Genomic DNA, 17,538 nt, shown 5'->3' with positions numbered 1-17,538 from the left:
CTTAATAAACTAATACAGTACTTAATCTGCAAAATAAAGTGTGAAAGCATAACAAAGGATATGTATTTCAAAATTAGTGTGGCTACCTTACCAAAATTCAAACCTTACTAATAGTGATTGTAATAAAAATATATCGTGAATGAAAGTTTGTACCCTTTCACCAGTTGTAAGATGAGCAAGATCTGGGAATCTAATGTATATCATGGTGATTATAGTTAATAATTATTGTATTGTATATTTGAAATCTGCTAAGAGAGTAGATCTTAAGTGTTCTTAAGTGATCTTCAGTGCTTTACAAAGTATTCAGATCCATTTATATGCCTCCTGAAAGTATATGAGCATCTCTAACCAATAGTTGACGTTCTTAAATTGTTCATATCTGATACGTTTGAAATGGCATATCATTGTTTTAATTTGCAATTCCTCATTTAGAGGAATTTACACACATACACACAAAGGTAACTATGTGAGGTGATGGATATGTTAACTTGGTTGTGGTAAGCATTTCACAGTGTATACATATATTAAGTAATTATTATATATAATTGAATGTGATATATATATATATAACTAAGTTTATATATTATATATGATACATATATCATATATCATTCATATAAGATACTATATATATATATATAATATTAGGTTAAATCAGAAACCCTGATCAATTAAACAGAATACAAATTCCACAGATTCAGAAAATTGCATATTGTATGACTGTTAGTATTACAAACTATCCTTAAGATAGATTGTGGTAATTTGTCCTGCCTCCAAAGTGTATGAAATTATATTTCTCTACAGCATTCATGATGCTTGAGGTTAAATCCTTTTAAAATAACAAACTAGTGAATAAAAATTGTACTTCATATTTTTTAAAATATTGTATTAATTTGATTTCTACTGAGGTTGAAAATTTTTAATATAAATTTTGGAAACTTTCTTTTGTGAGATGCCTGTTACAATCATTTGCACATTTACTTATTAGGTTTATTTATTTCTCTTATTGATGTGTATCAATATTTTAAAAAATATAAATTGTAAATATATCTTCCAAGTTTGTCACTTATTAGTTTTAATTAGCTTTTATAAAATATTTCAAATACTTAGAAATGTAGAGAGAGTAGAATAATAACACCCATTAATCAAAACATATCATGTTTTTTTCTTGGATAAAATATTATAGATTCAGTTGAAGTATGTTTTATATCCTAAAACCTAGTACCCTTCCTATCATTGTTGTCTATTTTTACAATAGATCTCTGTCTATTTTTCTATCTATCTATCTATTATCTACCTATCTCAAATCTATATCTATACACATAAAATAATATATATGCTGATTTTTGCACTTAACTATTTTAAACTTTACTTAATGTTATCACACTCGTTTCATTCCATACCTAGCTCTTTTTATTATTTTGTTTTTGCTTAATGTTTTATATTGAGATTTATCTGTGTAAAAGCATATAGATATTTATATATTTTGAGTGTTGCATTCCATTATGTAACTATAGCTTATTTATTTATTCCCAACCGATAAATAAATATTTAGGTCGTTGCCAGTTTTACACTATTAAAAGCAACGCTGCGATCAGCATTCTTAGACTGCACGAGCATATCTTTATGGTGTGTTCCTAGTGGTAGAAATTCTGGGTCAAATGGCATGTGCGTCTTTGACTTTATCAGATATGCACAGATTGCTTTACAAAGTATTCAGATCCATTTCTATGCCTCCTGAAAGTATATGAGCATCTTTAACCAATATTTGACATTCTTAAATTGTTCATATCTGATACTTTTGAAATGGCATATCATTGTTTTAATTTGCAATTCCTCATTTAGAGTGGCTATTTGTCTTTATTTTCTTTCTCTTTTATTTACTTGTGGGAGATTTTTCCTTTTTGATAAATTCTTCATACTAATCTTTAGGCAGTTAAATTTGCTGAAAACACCTTCTTTCAGTGTGTGACTTGACTTTTCACTATATTAATAGGGTCTTTGATTTAAAGGTTACATTTTTATGTGATTATCGCTATTAACTTTTCCCTTCATAGTTTATACTTTCGTTTATCTTTAAATCTTTCTCTACACCAAAATCATAAATATATTTCCTATACAGGTTTCCTAAAGTTTTGAAGTTTTGATTTATGTTTGAATTATGTATCCACCTGTAATACGTTTTCATGCATGAAATTAGGTAAAAATCTACTTTTTTCCCTTTTATAGACAATAAATTGTCTCCATAGCATTTATTGAATAGCTCATTCTTTCCCAGTTTTCCTAAAATAGAGGAATATTTTTATGCTCTTTATTTGGTTGTGTTATTTTGTTTTTTACTATCTCTACATGAATCCCAAACTAAACACAAACTCTTTCAATTTCAATAGCTCAATAAGCCTTGATATCTCAAAGACAAGTGCCCCCATATACTCCCTCTTTTTTTCTTGCAGATTTTATTGTCTTTTTTTTTTTTTGGATGGCTTTATCATATTGATTCTTCCCAGCCACACATTTTTCACTTATCTAAGTCTTATTTTATGTCCTTCAGTAATGTTATACAGATTCTCTATAAAGCTCTTACACTTTTTTCAGTTATTCCTAGATACATTAGAATTTTTTTTATTACTGTAATAGAATACGTTTTCCTATTATGGGTTTTTTTTTTTTTTTTTGTAACTGCTGTGTATGAAAATACTACTAATGTGTATTTAAACGTTATTTGATTTTGATGTCAGAAGGTTAGTTTAACTCTCTTACTATATTCTTATACATTTGGAGACTTTATCAGATTTTCTCTCTAGACAAACTCACCATGTGGAAATAAGGAAAGTTTAACTTCTTCCTTTTCTATTCTTTTAAAAAAGTTTATTGTCTCATTGCAATATCATACCTCTATTATAGTGTTAATTATTCCTACTTTAATGGAAGTACCTCAAGTATTATGATTAATTTCTTTACCTTTCAAGTATATGTTTTAAAAATAACTTTAAAATTATATATTCACCTCTATCAACATTTTCTCTTAATTTTTCTCCTTTTGTAAGCATACATCCAAGAGAAAAGATGTTCAATAATCATTTATTAAATGCTGAATGATTATATTATAGGTACCTATCTTTTATTTTTATGGTTTAATTTTTTTTTTTTTTTGCGGTATGCGGCCCTCTCACTGCTGTGGTCTCTCCCGTCGCGGAGCACAGGCTCCGGACGCGCAGGCTCAGCGGCCATGGCTCACGGGCCCAGCCGCTCCGCGGCATGTGGGATCTTCCCGGACCGGGGCACGAACCCGCGTCCCCTGCATCGGCAGGCGGACTCTCAACCACTGCGCCACCCAGGGAAGCCTATGGTTTAATCTTGTACCTTTAAGTCTTTAACTCAACTGAAACTTAGTTTAGCAAAAGTGTTAGAAAGTTCTTCTATTTATTATTTTCCAAAGATATAATTTTGCTAATATTTATTGGAAAGACTATCATTTATCCACTAATTTGAAACATTAATTTTATTACATACTTAATTTTTGTATACTGAAGTCAATTTCTGGGGAATGGAAGATAGCTAGGGTGGGCATTTATTTCATCCTCACTCATGGGAAGGAAGCTGCTTTGTAGTATTTCCAAACAATTACTATCACCTTCATTCCACATATATCCAGCCTGATATATCCATTTACATAAGATTTTAAGCCAACTGGAGGACAGGTAATAATGGATTAATTATGACTGCAGAGTCTCATACTTGTTGAGCACAAAATAGATGCTCAATAAATTTGATTGAAGCAAGACTGAATGAAGGTAAACTTTAGTTATATTCTTAAACAATAAATAAAAATGTTTATTATATCATTTTTAACAAAATCTCTATTAATTCTCCCCTTAAAGTGTGCCATCTACATTAAAGCTACACAGTATTTCTGATATAGCTTATCAAAACCAGCTTTAGCCTGTACATAATTTGTCTGGACTCAGTATTTACGAGAATAAATAAACAAGCGAGACTAACTTCAAAGTGAAACCAGCATTTTCAAGTTTGATCCCAATTCAAAGTAGCAATTCCAAGCTGCTTACTCTAAATTCTTATCAGTAAGCATATTCACTAAGAATATTCGTAACATGTGTAACGTTTCTTGATCTTGAGACACTTCCATCCTAGCTGGATGATAATTTTTTGTTTCAGTAAGAGTTAGCAGGAGAGGATAATAGGATGACCAATGGCTCTCAGGAGCAGCTTTCACGGGGAAAAAAAAAAAAAAGGAAATTGAATTGATTCTTGAAGGGGTGAAGGTCTTATTTAAGAGGATTGGTTTGGAGATAAAACAAACAACTTCATAAGTGGAACTTCATAAGAGGAAATAAGTGTTGGCTTTTTCAAGCCATAGCAAATCCTGCACTATTTCTGGATCTGTGATGTTTAAAATTTTAAAAAATTTTTTAGTTATTTCTCGGTATTATTTTGAATTTATTTTTTCCCATTTAGTCCTGAAAATTATTCAAGGCAGCTTACACACTATATATATTTGTGCAACATATCTGTTTTTCAATTAGTGACAAAGGAAAATTAAATTTAGAATTCTAAGGCATCAGGGAGAAATATATCAATATGCAGGTCATTAAGATCTTACATAATGATTAAAGCTGAATTGTACCAATAATTCTAAGATTCCCAGTGACCAAAGCAAACAGGGAAGTGAGTGAATTTTAGGATTCAGGAAACAAAACACTTTTCAGAGTACTAGGGTCTGGGAAAAATTTTCTCCCAGAAGTCTTCACACATATGATACTGAGTGGTACAGTGGGCCCCATCCTCAATAGTATCCCAATAACAGATGTGATCATGAGTATTTTATGACTTCTTGTGGTATCCTTCTATATAAGTGGAAGGCATAATTTAAATGCGAAATTCAGTGAAACTGATCCCAACTGGGGCATGCTAAACATTAGAATTCAAGTATGCAAAGTCACCAATAGTCTTCCTTAATTCTAGAATAAAATCTTGACCCTTTGGCAAACACTGATAAATAAAATCCTGGTAGTTATTAAAAATGAATTATTGGGGTTTATGACCACCTAGAAAACATAAAAAAAAATTAAGAAACATGATTAACATTGGTCCCAGAAGAAATGGCCATAGTGTTTAAGGTTGTCATGAGGCTCAAATGAGAAAATGGAATTGATGTATATGTAGAATGTCAAGGTCTACACATGTGTAAACATATGTACAATTCTTTAGGCACCTTTCAAAAGTCTCCAAGTCCTGATATTTCCAACTATTTTATGTCTCCATTACATTTCTGAAATCTTGCACTAGTCTATCACCTCCTCTCTATGCTAAACATTATCTGACTTTAGTTCCTTTTGCTTAGGGTATTGTGATATCCCTTCTTCTTCCTTGTTCCTTTCGCTCTCTCTGGTACCTCCTCTTGGGGTCTATGCTTAATAGCATAGAGCAGATAGGTTGATAGATTCTGGGTTGAAATGTTGATTCCACCATTTATTAGCTGTTTGGTATTAAATGAATTACATTACCTTGGTATTAAATGAATTACATTACCTTGATTTGTTCTCGGTATCATCATCTATAAAATGAGAATAATAATAATAAATAATCATAATAATATCTACCACATTTGGATTGCTACAAGGTTTAAATGAGATCATCTATGTAATGTGCATGATAACCAGCAAATAGTCCACAGTTGATGAATGTTAATCCTTTTTATCATGATTATTCTATCAGAGCATTTTAAAACCGAAATCTGACCCTGACCCTACTTAAAACCGTCAGTGATTCCCAGAAGCTTAAATTTGCATAGTGGAGTATGTAACTTTCCTTGTAGTCTGGCCTCAGCTTCCCTTTGCACACTCACCACCCTCCATTGCTACCTCCCTCCTTTTATATTCTGCTCAAGCATTTCAGGGTTCAGCTATCTAAGCAGACCATAGGCTTTGAAGTCTCATAGTTTGTCAGTCTCTTTCAAGTCATTTGGCACATGCTGTTCCCTCCTTCTGGAGTGCCCCTCCCTCCCTGCTCTGGCAAAAAGCTTTCTCCTCCAGAAACCATATCTGCCTCTCTCTGGTAGAAGTAACAACCTGCCACTATATAAACTATATAGAGAAATATTGAATTTACTTATATTTATGTGCATCTCCTCTATCAGTCTGTGAATTTCTCTAGGTCAGGAACCCTTTTTAAGTCATCTCTGAGTCCCAAAATACCCAGAACATAGACAAGATTTAATATATACTATTAAAGAGATGAACAAACCCCTGGCAAAGGGCCTCCCACCTCACATGTGCTCAATGGCTTCTATCGAATTGCATTGACTGAATTTAATTTAATTCAAACAACTCTTTCTCCTACAGAACCCCAACCTAATAGCAAACAGAGGCTAGACCCTCTGGGTGTTTCAGGGTCCTGTTTGGGGTTATTAATACATGCTAACACGCTGGCAATTAAAAAAGAGGTTTTCCTCACTAGAACCTAGAAGAAAAGTGGGACTTGAGGCGAATGGCTCTAGGAAAAGGATTGCCTGCCCGAGATGCTGCCTCTGGCTTGCTTTCACCCCACCTCTCTCGCTTGGTGAGACAAGAAAGGCGGAGGGAAGAAAAGTGGGAGCGCGGGGCAGCGAGCGCAAAAGTCGACCCTCTCCTCTTCCTCCTCCCGTAGAGAAGGACGGCAGTAAGCCAGACGTGCTAAGACTCCTCTCAAGCGGACCTGATTCCTGGACTCTTCAAATACATCCTGAGTTTCCTTCTTCTGTGGCTCTCCCTCTCCACTCACTTCGCCCCTCACCCATCTCTCTCTCTCTCTCTCTCTCACACACACACACACAGGCAACCAGAGAGAACCGCCTCGCCTCTAGACTCCCGGTTCTAAGACCACCGTGACTGTCAACGAAATATGCCAATCACAGGCAGCCTAAGCCATATCCCTGGAAACTGGATAAAAAAATTAGGTGGAAGGCAGAAAGGAAATGAACGTAGAAACCCTCCAGGGCACAAAGAAAGATCCGTATACACAAGCACAAGCAAGGAAACAGCAGGGTATCTTTTACTACACGGAGGACGCGGAGCACGACAAACAGGAACTTTAAAGGGATTGAAATCTGTTGCCTGTTCCACTAGGAATATTGTTTGCAAGGCACAAGGTGTCTTTTGGTAGTGAGCACCCTCTGCGCATGCGCAGGTCCATTCGGGAATTACTGCCCGGCCGCCGACTAAGTTGCATTCCTTGAATCTTCGCAGAAAAGACAATTCTTTAATCAGAGTTAGTAATGTGGACAGTACAAAACCGAGAGAGTTTGGGGCTTCTCTCTTTCCCTGTGATGATTGCCATGGTCTGTTGTGCACACAGGTGAGCTGCTGTTGTTGAATGTCTTTTTTTTCTTGGTGTTTTTCTTTTTACATGCTTGCTGGATCATGTAGCTCGTTATTTGGGGGGTAGGTGTGCCTGTCTATTTTTATGTCTGCTCGCAGTTTGTGCTCATTCTGAATCCGGTCCCTACTTCTTCCCTTCAGCGCCAATGAGCCCAGCAACATGTCATACGTGAAAGAGACAGTGGATAGATTGCTCAAAGGTTATGACATTCGCTTGCGGCCGGACTTTGGAGGTAATGTTTCATCTTTTTTTTTCAACCTGTAACCCATATCTAGTTCTCCTTTCTTGTCAAAGACAAATGTCAAAAAAAAAAAAGAAGAAGAAACATGTCATTTTGGTAAGCGTGCCTTACGCCCTACGCTCTGGCCACACACACACACACACACACACACACACACACCACGCCGGAGCCCCAGTCGCAGGTGGATGAACCCCAGGCAGAGCCGACCTTCCCCCGGCCCGACACACCCTCTGCATAGTCACTGCATCACTCGTGTGCCCACACCTGTTTTCCCAGGCTGTCCCCGGCAAGGGGGTGGAGGGCTGGGGGTAGCGGAGCCCATTCAGAATGTAGTAAGCGCAGGGAAGCCCCCCGACCCTCCCCAGCCTGTGGCCACTCTGAGATTATGCCCATAATGTGTCCCACCTCCCCGGTAGGGCCCCCCCGTGGACGTCGGGATGAGGATCGATGTCGCCAGCATAGACATGGTCTCCGAAGTGAACATGGTGAGTGGCCTCGCTACTGGCCCGGCAGCCGGGCTTACGCAGATGCGAAACGGACCGGTCCCCGTGCCCTCTGCGTTTCGTTGGCGGTCACCTTGCCCCGGCCCATGGATCCCGCTCCGCGCCTGCTCCCCACTCTGGCACACACACACCCTGCTGGCCCTGGTTTGTATTTTCGACACACACACACGGGCTACTGCGGTGTTCCGGAGGAAACGTGCTCCGCACTATTTGGGGAAGGACGGTGACTGTGGCGCTGGCAGAGCCGGTGGGGCGGAGTCAGCGGTACTTTCGCTGGGTTTCCTTCGGTGTTGAGAGGCGTAGGGCACCACCTGCCGGTGGCCGGGCGGCCTGCACGAGAGGGTCCCCGCACGGTGGTCCGCGGCCGCCTACTCCGCAGGCACGGTCCCGGCAGCCGGTGAGGCGGACCCACCCACGGCCCGCCACAAAGCACCCAAGCACACAGATGAGGTTTCATAGTGTTCCCTCCCTCTTTCCAGGCTCTAGCACACCGAGTGGCAGGAGCAACAGGCTGAGACAACGGTGTCAAAGTGCTCAAGCCAGATTCTGGGGAGAGGCTTGTATTGTTCCCACGTGAGGGTTGATGAATTTGTCTTGCTGCATCTTGCGAGTTTAAGTTCAAACCGAATGGATGGAGTTATTGCTTTGCTTTGCCTTATAAACCCAAGCATGCCGAAAAAGCCTGATGATCAGAGAGACTAGAAAAGGGAGGGGGGAGGAGAGGGCGATAGCAACATAGGGAGCATAGCGCAATCTTTTCATTGCAAAGAGTTAACATTCTTTTATTTCATTTTTCCTCTTGCCTTTCTGAAGCTGTTGCAAAATGGATTGAAATCATAGCTGTCACAATCTCTGTTGGCGCTTTCCAACCACTGTGGGGTAGCAGTTTTCTAGTTAGAGTTTCCAACTGTTGCTTCTTGTAAGGCAGGGGGAAAAGCCTGTCGCTTTTCTAGAACCAACCACCCAGGGAACAGCTAGATCTACCTGAGCAAAATGCCATTTTTATTCCACTTGCGAAAAAAAATATTGTGGCAGCAGAAATTTAGACAGGCTGAATAATTTAAAGACTAAAGCCTCTGGGGGTTTTATCACTCTATATTTGTAAAGGCTATTGAATTGTCATTTCATTTCATTATTAGTGAGTCATTTTATTTTAACATGCTAAGGCTTAAGAATTTTTCTTTCTTTTTTTTTAAGGTATGTCAGGGAAAAATACGTATATTTAAAATATATTGAGTGGGATTAGAATAAAAAGTGTGACTATTAAATTTCTGTATTTTAAAGTTGCACTTTCCCCTGCTTTAAATAGCTTATTTTAAATATTATTTTAAATTAATATCTCTGATGGCTGTATTAGAAAAACAATTTTGAAATATCAATGCACAATGAATATTCTCTGACTTGGAAAAGATTTTTAATAGACTCGTTTATAATATTCTGTCACATACATGTCACTACCACAAAGCACCCAAGATGAACTATTGACAAACACTGGGGAATGTAATAACATGGGCACATATACAAATCATACCCAATCCACGCCATTGCGACTGGATAAATTAGGCAATGAATTAGTTTAAGTTGTTTGTATCACGTAGATAAATGATGATAATAATTTCCTTTTCAGTCATTTATTTTGGCACCTTGTAAGTACCCACACAGATAATTTATAAAATAGGAGAAGATTCAGAAGACTCAAAAGGCAAACAGTGCCTTTGCCAGTGGTCTGCTTTTAGAGTACTATGCTTTTCAGAATTTTTAAAATGTATAATTCTGTTGACTATATTTACAAACAACTTTTCAGTTTAAAACCAAAGACAAAACCAAAACTGAATCGAATAGGGAAGTTGCTGTTTAACTAAAACAACCACCATAACAAAAAAGTTCTGTATAATCAGTTGTTCAACTGAATTCATACAGAAGCTCAGAAAAAAATAATTAATTTAATTGCTGTACCACTGGAAATAGCTCTTAATGATGGAATAATATAACCTATTTACTCACTGTACCGTGTGTATATGTACTTGAGTTTTTAAAGTATTCACCCAACAGATAAACCTTTAAAAAATATATTCTACTAAATTACCCGTTGCCTTTCCACAATAGTGTTAGAGACATGATGGGAAAATAGAAATCACTGAACATAGGAAAATAATAAACCTTGATTTACTTATTCTTCCTTGCTTCTCTTTTTAATGAAATCTACCAACAAGACCCAAGGTTTATTTTTTCTTCTATCATCTATAACAAAGCATGGGAATACATAGATTGGAAATAACTCCAAAAAAATTGGAAACAAAGAGGAATTCTAGGATTGAGGGTTCTATATAAGCAAAATCTGGATAGTAAGCCCTGGTTAAGAGCACTGTCTATGGTATGCTTTGATTTTTAGATCATAAAGTAGAGTTGAAATGTCAATGAGAAATAAGACTTATTGCTTTTATATTAAGCATGTTTCAGAACCCTGATAGGCAGTAACTTCTGAGATTATTTAATAGGAAATTTTCAACAAAATTAACAACAAATAAAAATGGACATCAAATATAATAAAATAGTTTTAAAGAAAATTCAGATTAAAATCCATTGCTAAAACAATGCTCATTTTTATATTTTTATTCATTACCATTATTATCCACCCATTTCCACATCTGGGAAAATCACATAATTGTACATTACATTAATGGGTTTGAAAACTAGACTGTTAATTTTTGTTCTTTCCCTATGCTACGCTAAGTGAAATATAATTCCAGATTGGTTTCTAACATTGTCTGTTTTATTAAAGACTAACGTCACATCAAGAGTATTTTCTGATTCACGTCCTTCAGGATTTAAAATATTTTTCCCAAATTTGAAAGAGAGAGTTAGAGTTTTTATAGAATCTCTATAATCAATAATTGTTGGTTTTGAGCAGTGAATGGAAAACTGCTGAAGAATAATTCTGACACAGGGAAAAAAACCATACTTGAGAGCAAGAGTTTTCTTTTCAGGCAATAATATTGTTCATTAAATTAGGAAGGATTTTTCTTTTGGCATCATGGGATGTATTGTGCCTATGATAGTGACTACATACTATTATCTTCTATCATCTTAAAAAAATGACTGTGATTTCCATATATTTAAAATTAAATTCCTCAAACCTTCTCTCTTAACAATTTCTGCCAAGCTGTATACCTACACACACACACACACACACACACACACACACACACGGATGACTGAAGAGGAATAAGAGGCAGTTGGAACAAAAGGAGACAGTAGCCCCCAGAAATTGCCTTAAAATAACCACTAACACCTGCTAATACAAGCCCAATAAAACACAGATAATAGTAAGTCTTCTCTCAGAGTAGTGGATTGGGGGAACAAGATATTAACTACCTGAAAACAAAAGGTTGAACCCTTGTATTTCAGATTCCAATGACTAGCCGTTCTGTCTTATTAAAGAGGCAGCTCCTGATCATCAAGGAGGAGTTCCAGCCACAGAGCTCTCTGTCTCTGATCTAAAGACGTGATGGTCTGAGTGGCCACCCCCAGAAAACTTGAAATCTATTGAGTCCTAACTCAAAGTAGGTCTCAACCCAAGCTGTTCCCAGGAATGGATAGCTACTGTGTATTCATTGTTTCCTTCCTTTATGCATACATGGATGCCATAGTGAATGTTCTTATAGGCATTAAAATTAACAATAAAAACACCCACCCCTCCAAAAAATAAAAACTAAAATGAGCCAATTTTTCTAAATAATACCCAAAAGAAAAAGAAATTTTATTTACGAAATGTCCACTCTTTTAAAATCCCACTGTTATTTTAGTATTTGATTCCAGAGGTTTCTGGTATATGCTTCAGTTATGTCTAATTACCATCCTCTTGGTGACACCAAACAATAACCACCTGTCACCACTTTCTCTAAGCCAGTGTTTCCCATTCTTTAATGTGTATCTGAATCACTTGGGATCTCAACATGTTAAAATGCAGTTTTTTATTCAGAGGTTTGGGATGGGGTCTGATAGCCTACATTTTTAACAACTCCCAGGTGATGCCGATTGCTGGTATATGGACAGCACTTTGAGAAGCAAGATTGTAGTACATTATTCTAAGGGCTAGCATTATTAAGAAATGAACCTTTTTTTCTCTTAAATTTCTCTGAGGATGATATTTTTCAAACTAAGTTTCAAGTTAACTCCCAGGTAGTTAAACAGGTAGCTGTGCTCAGAGGGGAAAATTGAGTGTAACAGTTGATGACAAGGCTGATAGGGCTTGACTTAAACTAATAAGCAGTCCTCCTAACTGTGCCAATACTTATGAGTCCATCAGCCTTTAATGATGGCTATGAAAATGTTGCCAAGCCCAGTAATTCGGACAACACTATCCTGCTGCTTTACAATGACTTTTCTTCTTCAGAATAAAGAACATTGCAAACTGGCTTTCACCCCACTAGGAGCTTGCAATAGCTTTGTAAAAGAGCCTAAACATACTCTTGCTGCTGTTAGTAAATTCCCTGAGGCTATAACAGAATTCCTTTGCAAATAGAGCAAATAGGTCAGTACCATTTAAAGGCATGAACAGATATCAGCAGTTAAAGATATAAATACGTTTTTCTCTTATATGAGTAATCAACGAGGTCTCACTTTTAGGTGCTGGGTTACAACATTGTACCATCTGGAGAAGCTAAGAGAGGAAAAACTTCCCTTTGCCTTTCTGTTTGGAGATAACAGAAAGATCTTTTTATACTCTAAGCCACATCAAAGCAAGCCTATCCAGGTTTTTTAAAGTTTGCAGTCACATTTGAAAGACTGTGTTCTTAGGATTACGTGACCAGACTAGGTATTACAGTGTGTAGTACAATGAAAACAGTAGCATTTATTGAACACGTCCTATGTATAAGGTATGGCTATCAAATGCTTTATATTAGTAGCTCATTTAAGGCTATAGAATTATCATCCCCCATTACAGATGGAGAAACTGAGGTGGAGAGAGGGAGAAACATGTTAAGAGAGGTTAAATAACTTGCTCAGATGTTATAGATCTAGTAAAGGGCAGAAGAAGGATTTGAACCCAGGCAGGCTGCCTGCAAGAGTCTGACTCCTATCTATGAGGCAAGTAAAAAAATATTCCTGGCATTTAGCTTTGAGACCTTAAGTGAGTCACTTGACTTCTCCAGGCCTCAGGGTTCTCTTCTGTAAAATGAAGGTAATTGATGCAATTGCTAAACCTCTTTCTAGTTCAAATATCTACCATATAAACTTAAGCTATTAAAGATCTTAGACCTGTTAAAATCAAGATTCTTCGTCTTCATCATATTCTCCTGTTAGATTCCATCTTACTCCATTTTGTTCTCCTTTTAGGTGTGTCAGTCAACAAGCATTTATTAAATTCCAACTGAGTGCAAACTCTGGTAATCTCCTGGGAACGTTGCAGTAATGATTGTGTGCAGTCTGGGGCCCCTTTTACCATTTTAATTGGTCAATTACCATTTTAATTGGTCATAGCATTATCATCCATTTTTTCCTAAACACATTCCCAAAGACAGCAACAAGAAATGTTGAATCCATGGTCTCTAAAATGAGACGAATGATGCCTGGTTTATATCGTATTAAGCGTTGGAGCCAGGACCATATTTGAAGTATTTCCATCTGGTACTGTCCATTGTATTCAAACAGGGAACATTGCTCAACTATTGCCAAACTAATAAATGTTTCAACACAATGTGAAACAGAAGGAAACCTTTATTTTTCAAGATCTGGGTATCCCAAAGATTTTCCCAACCCACCTAAAATCTTTCCATCAGGTGGTCTGGGAGCAAGGGGTGAAGCCACAGTGCTCATCTCCGCTGACCATCACTTAGTATCAATTCTGTAAATGTTTGGTGCTTTTTGTCATGGCAGGCCCCCAAAGTCTTGATAGTCCCCTCAAAACACACATGAATCAAATCTTGCCTTATAGGGAAGGTAAAATATTACAAAAGAAAAAAAATGGTATTAAATGATTTGAGTTTCAATAACTCAAATGACATTATCACACTTGAGGATAGTAGGAAGATGAATGGTATATGCTTGCTGTTGATTAAATGTTAATACAGTTTCCCCATGAGCTTTTTCAGCAGAGTGGATCCTATGTTTTGTAATACCAGGATTGAGTTCCTGCATTTTAGAATGCTTCTGTTTTCAGAAGCTCATGCATTTCATGAAATCTCTTGACTGATGATTGTTGAAGGAAGTTATAGTCATAGCACATAACAATCTATTACTTAGCCCTTGATAGAAATGCTCAAGAAACGGTTTAAAATTAATTCCTATTAGTGGTGATAACTTAGTAAAAAAGGCTGGTCATAAGAAGAATGAAAGATAAATGGGTTTTCTTTAGTGAGCCCAGTATCCCCTTCTGAGAATCCTCATAGCCCTCATTGTTTTTCCGCTAATAGTTTTTTTCTTCTACCACTCCATTAAGTGCCTAATGTGTTTTCCCTCTTACAGCCCCAATAAAACTGTCATCGTATTGTATGTTTAAGATTAAAGGCATTTTCCAAGGAGCTTTCAACCACTCTACTGAATAAAGCAGATAGGGTGTCTGTCCTTGTGGGGTTTATAGTCTTTCTTAAAAAAGTATTTAAAATCTCTATTCTTGAAGTAAAGATTTTTTTTCCCCTTTTGGAAGATTTTTGAAACATCCATAGTTACCTTGATCATGGGATGTTTTGGTTCAACATGTACTTACTGAACGCTTAGTCTTTTATCGTGCCCTGAACTGGGTGCTAGGGATTGGAAAATGACTAAGACATGTTTCATGCCTTCAGATATTGGGTTGGCCAAAAAGTTCGTTCGGCTTTTGGTGTAAGATGTTGTGGGGGAACCCGAGCGAACATTTTGGCCAGCCCAATATTTTACAGCACAGAGGAGAATGCAGAAACCAAGTTATTTAAAACAATGTGGTAGTGGCTATGATAGAGACATGTATGTCCAGCGTCCTATGGGAGCATAGAGGAGCAGTTTCTAAGGCACGGTGAAAGGTTAATTCCTAAAGAGGAATAGTAGTGAGCACCATGTGTAGGCTGCAAATGAGAAGAAGAAACTTCCAGGCAAAAGGAAAGGCATCAGCATTGGCAAGTATGCCTGAAAACAGTATGGAGTGTTCTGGGAATTATAAGTCATTCACTATTGGGAGAACTTAAAGGGCACAGGGAAGATTGTCAAGAAATAAGACAGGATGTTAACAGCAAGATGTAGGACAGAGTTATTGAATGTTCTCACTTGTCTAAAAAGAAGCCTCTCTAGAAACATACATATTTTTTTGTATATGCACTGACCACTTCTGGAAGAATATACAAGAAATGAGTAACAGTGGTTGTCTCTTGGAAGTGGAACCAGGACTATAGGAGTATGACTTGGAGGGATACTTACTGTTCTTAATATGCCCTTTTGAATTGTTTGATTTTTTAAAAATCTTAAACATTAAGATTTTTCACTTTAAAAGGACACACACACACACACACACACACACACACACACATACACACACAGACAGAGACAGAAACAGAGACAGAGAGACAGAAAGAAGAAATGATGCTGGAATGTGTATGCCAAGGAAATGAATCCTAATCCTGAAATACAGGAAACCTGCTACAGGTTTTAACAGGTGCTATGTTTTGCATTTAAGATAGCTCACTCTGATAGCTGCGTGGAGGATGAAGTAGAGAAGGCTACAGCTGGGACCAACGTTCCTAATTAAGAAGCATTACAGGGTATTTCGGAGTCCAGATGAGAGATGATAAATGCCTCAAGGAGAACAGTGGCCTTAAGAATAGAAAAGAAGAGGGGAAAAAAGAGAAATTCAAACAGAGGCAAATCAGAGGGATTTCATGACTGGTTAGATGTTGGAAGTTAGAGAGGCAGTGAGCCTAGGTTGCCCTATGGGTTCCATATTGAGTGATGGGCACATATGGCACCATCTGTCCAGGGAGGGAAACAGGAAAAGAAGCACCAACCACCTTGTTCACCATTGAAGTAGATATGTTTTCAGAATTAAAAAAAAAAAAAGTCAGAGCATGTTGTTGCAAGGTACTTGTGGGAACATTGTGGTAGAATATTGGAGGTTGGACCTATCCTGAAAAAGATTAATTTCTTCATGACCCTTCTAATTCTGTTCACATATAAAGCAGGTTCTACAGGGAGAAATCCTGGGTGCATAAATATGGTGGCTGAAATGAACCAGTTAGAGATATGGAGAAAGGGTGCTGGCCAAAGACAGAGAATGAAGTGCAGTCAACTTTAACCTGTAGCAACATTGTTCTTTATCTAGGAGGACCTAGACCCTGACAAGATTGAGAAACTACTTTTCAAATTCACCCAGAGAAGTGACTTTTGTACACTGTTTCAGTTGCTTTTATAAAACCATATAGATGGGAAGAAAAGATGTGTGTGGAACCCACTTACACAGCATCTGCTCTCTTCTCCATCACATCCCTAAAATGGTTCAGAGTCCTTCTGGAACACCGTGTTTCCATGGGAAATCACATGAAAGCAGTGTGTGTTCTTGTAGAAGGTGTATTTGGCAATGAAATGAGACGGGGGTATAATAGACAGCACAGGTGGGACCAACAGAAATGAAACTTAGCTGCCAGGAAAATTCAAAAGTGACCCCCAGGAGCTTTGCAGAAGAGCTGAAACATTTGAATGGCTTGGTGGGGATGATTTTAAACAAGATTTCAACAGAGCCCTATCCCCACAGATGGTCTCCTGGAAAGTGGATACCTATTTTAGCAAAGGCATATTCATAGAGTGTGTCATCAAGTTTAGGGAAAGAAAGCAGAGAAGCAGCTAGAGAAATAGATTCAAACAAAAGAGGGTTCAAACAGAAGGTAGCTGTTAGCAGTCCCTACCACAGCAGAAAAAGAGTGTGGGTTAAGGTCCTCTGGATGCAGCAGGAAAGTTAGAGGCCAGATGTCTCTTTCTGGTTGCTGAATGGATTAATCAGGGAAGTTGCTAGGAGTGAATCCTGTTTGAATGAGAAGGTTTATTTGGGATCCTTCCTGAAGGCGGGGGAATAGATTTGTTGAAAGCTCAGGGTCCCTGCCTACTCTAGCCCTGTGTGACTCACGGGGAGGTTTTTTTTCTTCTGATCTATTATTTTCAAGACAATGATATACAATTCTTTAGTCAAGAGAAACTGCTTTGTGGTTTCCATAGAGACAGGTCAATGACATTTATTTGAAATCCTACCTGTGCCTAGAACATTTTCTCATGTCAGAGGCCATCATTTCTCCCTCCTCCCACCTGCAATCTATTTCCCACCCAGATGCATCTAGATCTACTTCAACACCCACACGAAGTCATCTTTCTTCTACAGAGCTTTGCTGTAGCCACATGGAAGAGGAATCTGCTGGAGGGAAGAATGTGTGGGGCATATAAACAAATCAAGACTCTGAA

The 17,538-nt window shown here is 37.5% G+C and overlaps 1 protein-coding gene across 3 annotated transcripts in view; it reads left to right on the top strand.

The window, feature by feature from the left end:
• Window positions 1–6,915: 6,915 nt before the first annotated feature.
• The window catches only part of GABRB1 (gamma-aminobutyric acid type A receptor beta1 subunit), a 386,790-nt gene continuing 376,167 nt past the window's right edge, over window positions 6,916–17,538 (top strand). For 2 of the 3 annotated variants that reach the window (XM_029235171.1, XM_029235170.1), the window contains exons 1-3: window positions 7,212–7,353; window positions 7,518–7,614; window positions 8,035–8,103. In XM_029235171.1, the coding sequence (XP_029091004.1) occupies window positions 7,274–7,353; window positions 7,518–7,614; window positions 8,035–8,103 (246 nt within the window). In that variant the 5' untranslated portion in view covers window positions 7,212–7,273. Of the gene's footprint in view, window positions 7,354–7,517; window positions 7,615–8,034; window positions 8,104–17,538 lie in introns of all 3 variants that reach the window. The other variant, XM_029235172.1, reaches the window with a different exon arrangement.

The sequence above is a fragment of the Monodon monoceros genome, unplaced genomic scaffold (genome assembly GCF_005190385.1).
Source record: "Monodon monoceros isolate NGI ecotype Baffin Bay Population unplaced genomic scaffold, NGI_Narwhal_1 Super_Scaffold_20, whole genome shotgun sequence".
NCBI classification, from domain to species: domain Eukaryota; kingdom Metazoa; phylum Chordata; class Mammalia; order Artiodactyla; family Monodontidae; genus Monodon; species Monodon monoceros.
The sequence above is the reverse complement of the archived record's forward strand: the minus strand, read 5'-3'. Positions and strand labels throughout refer to the sequence as shown.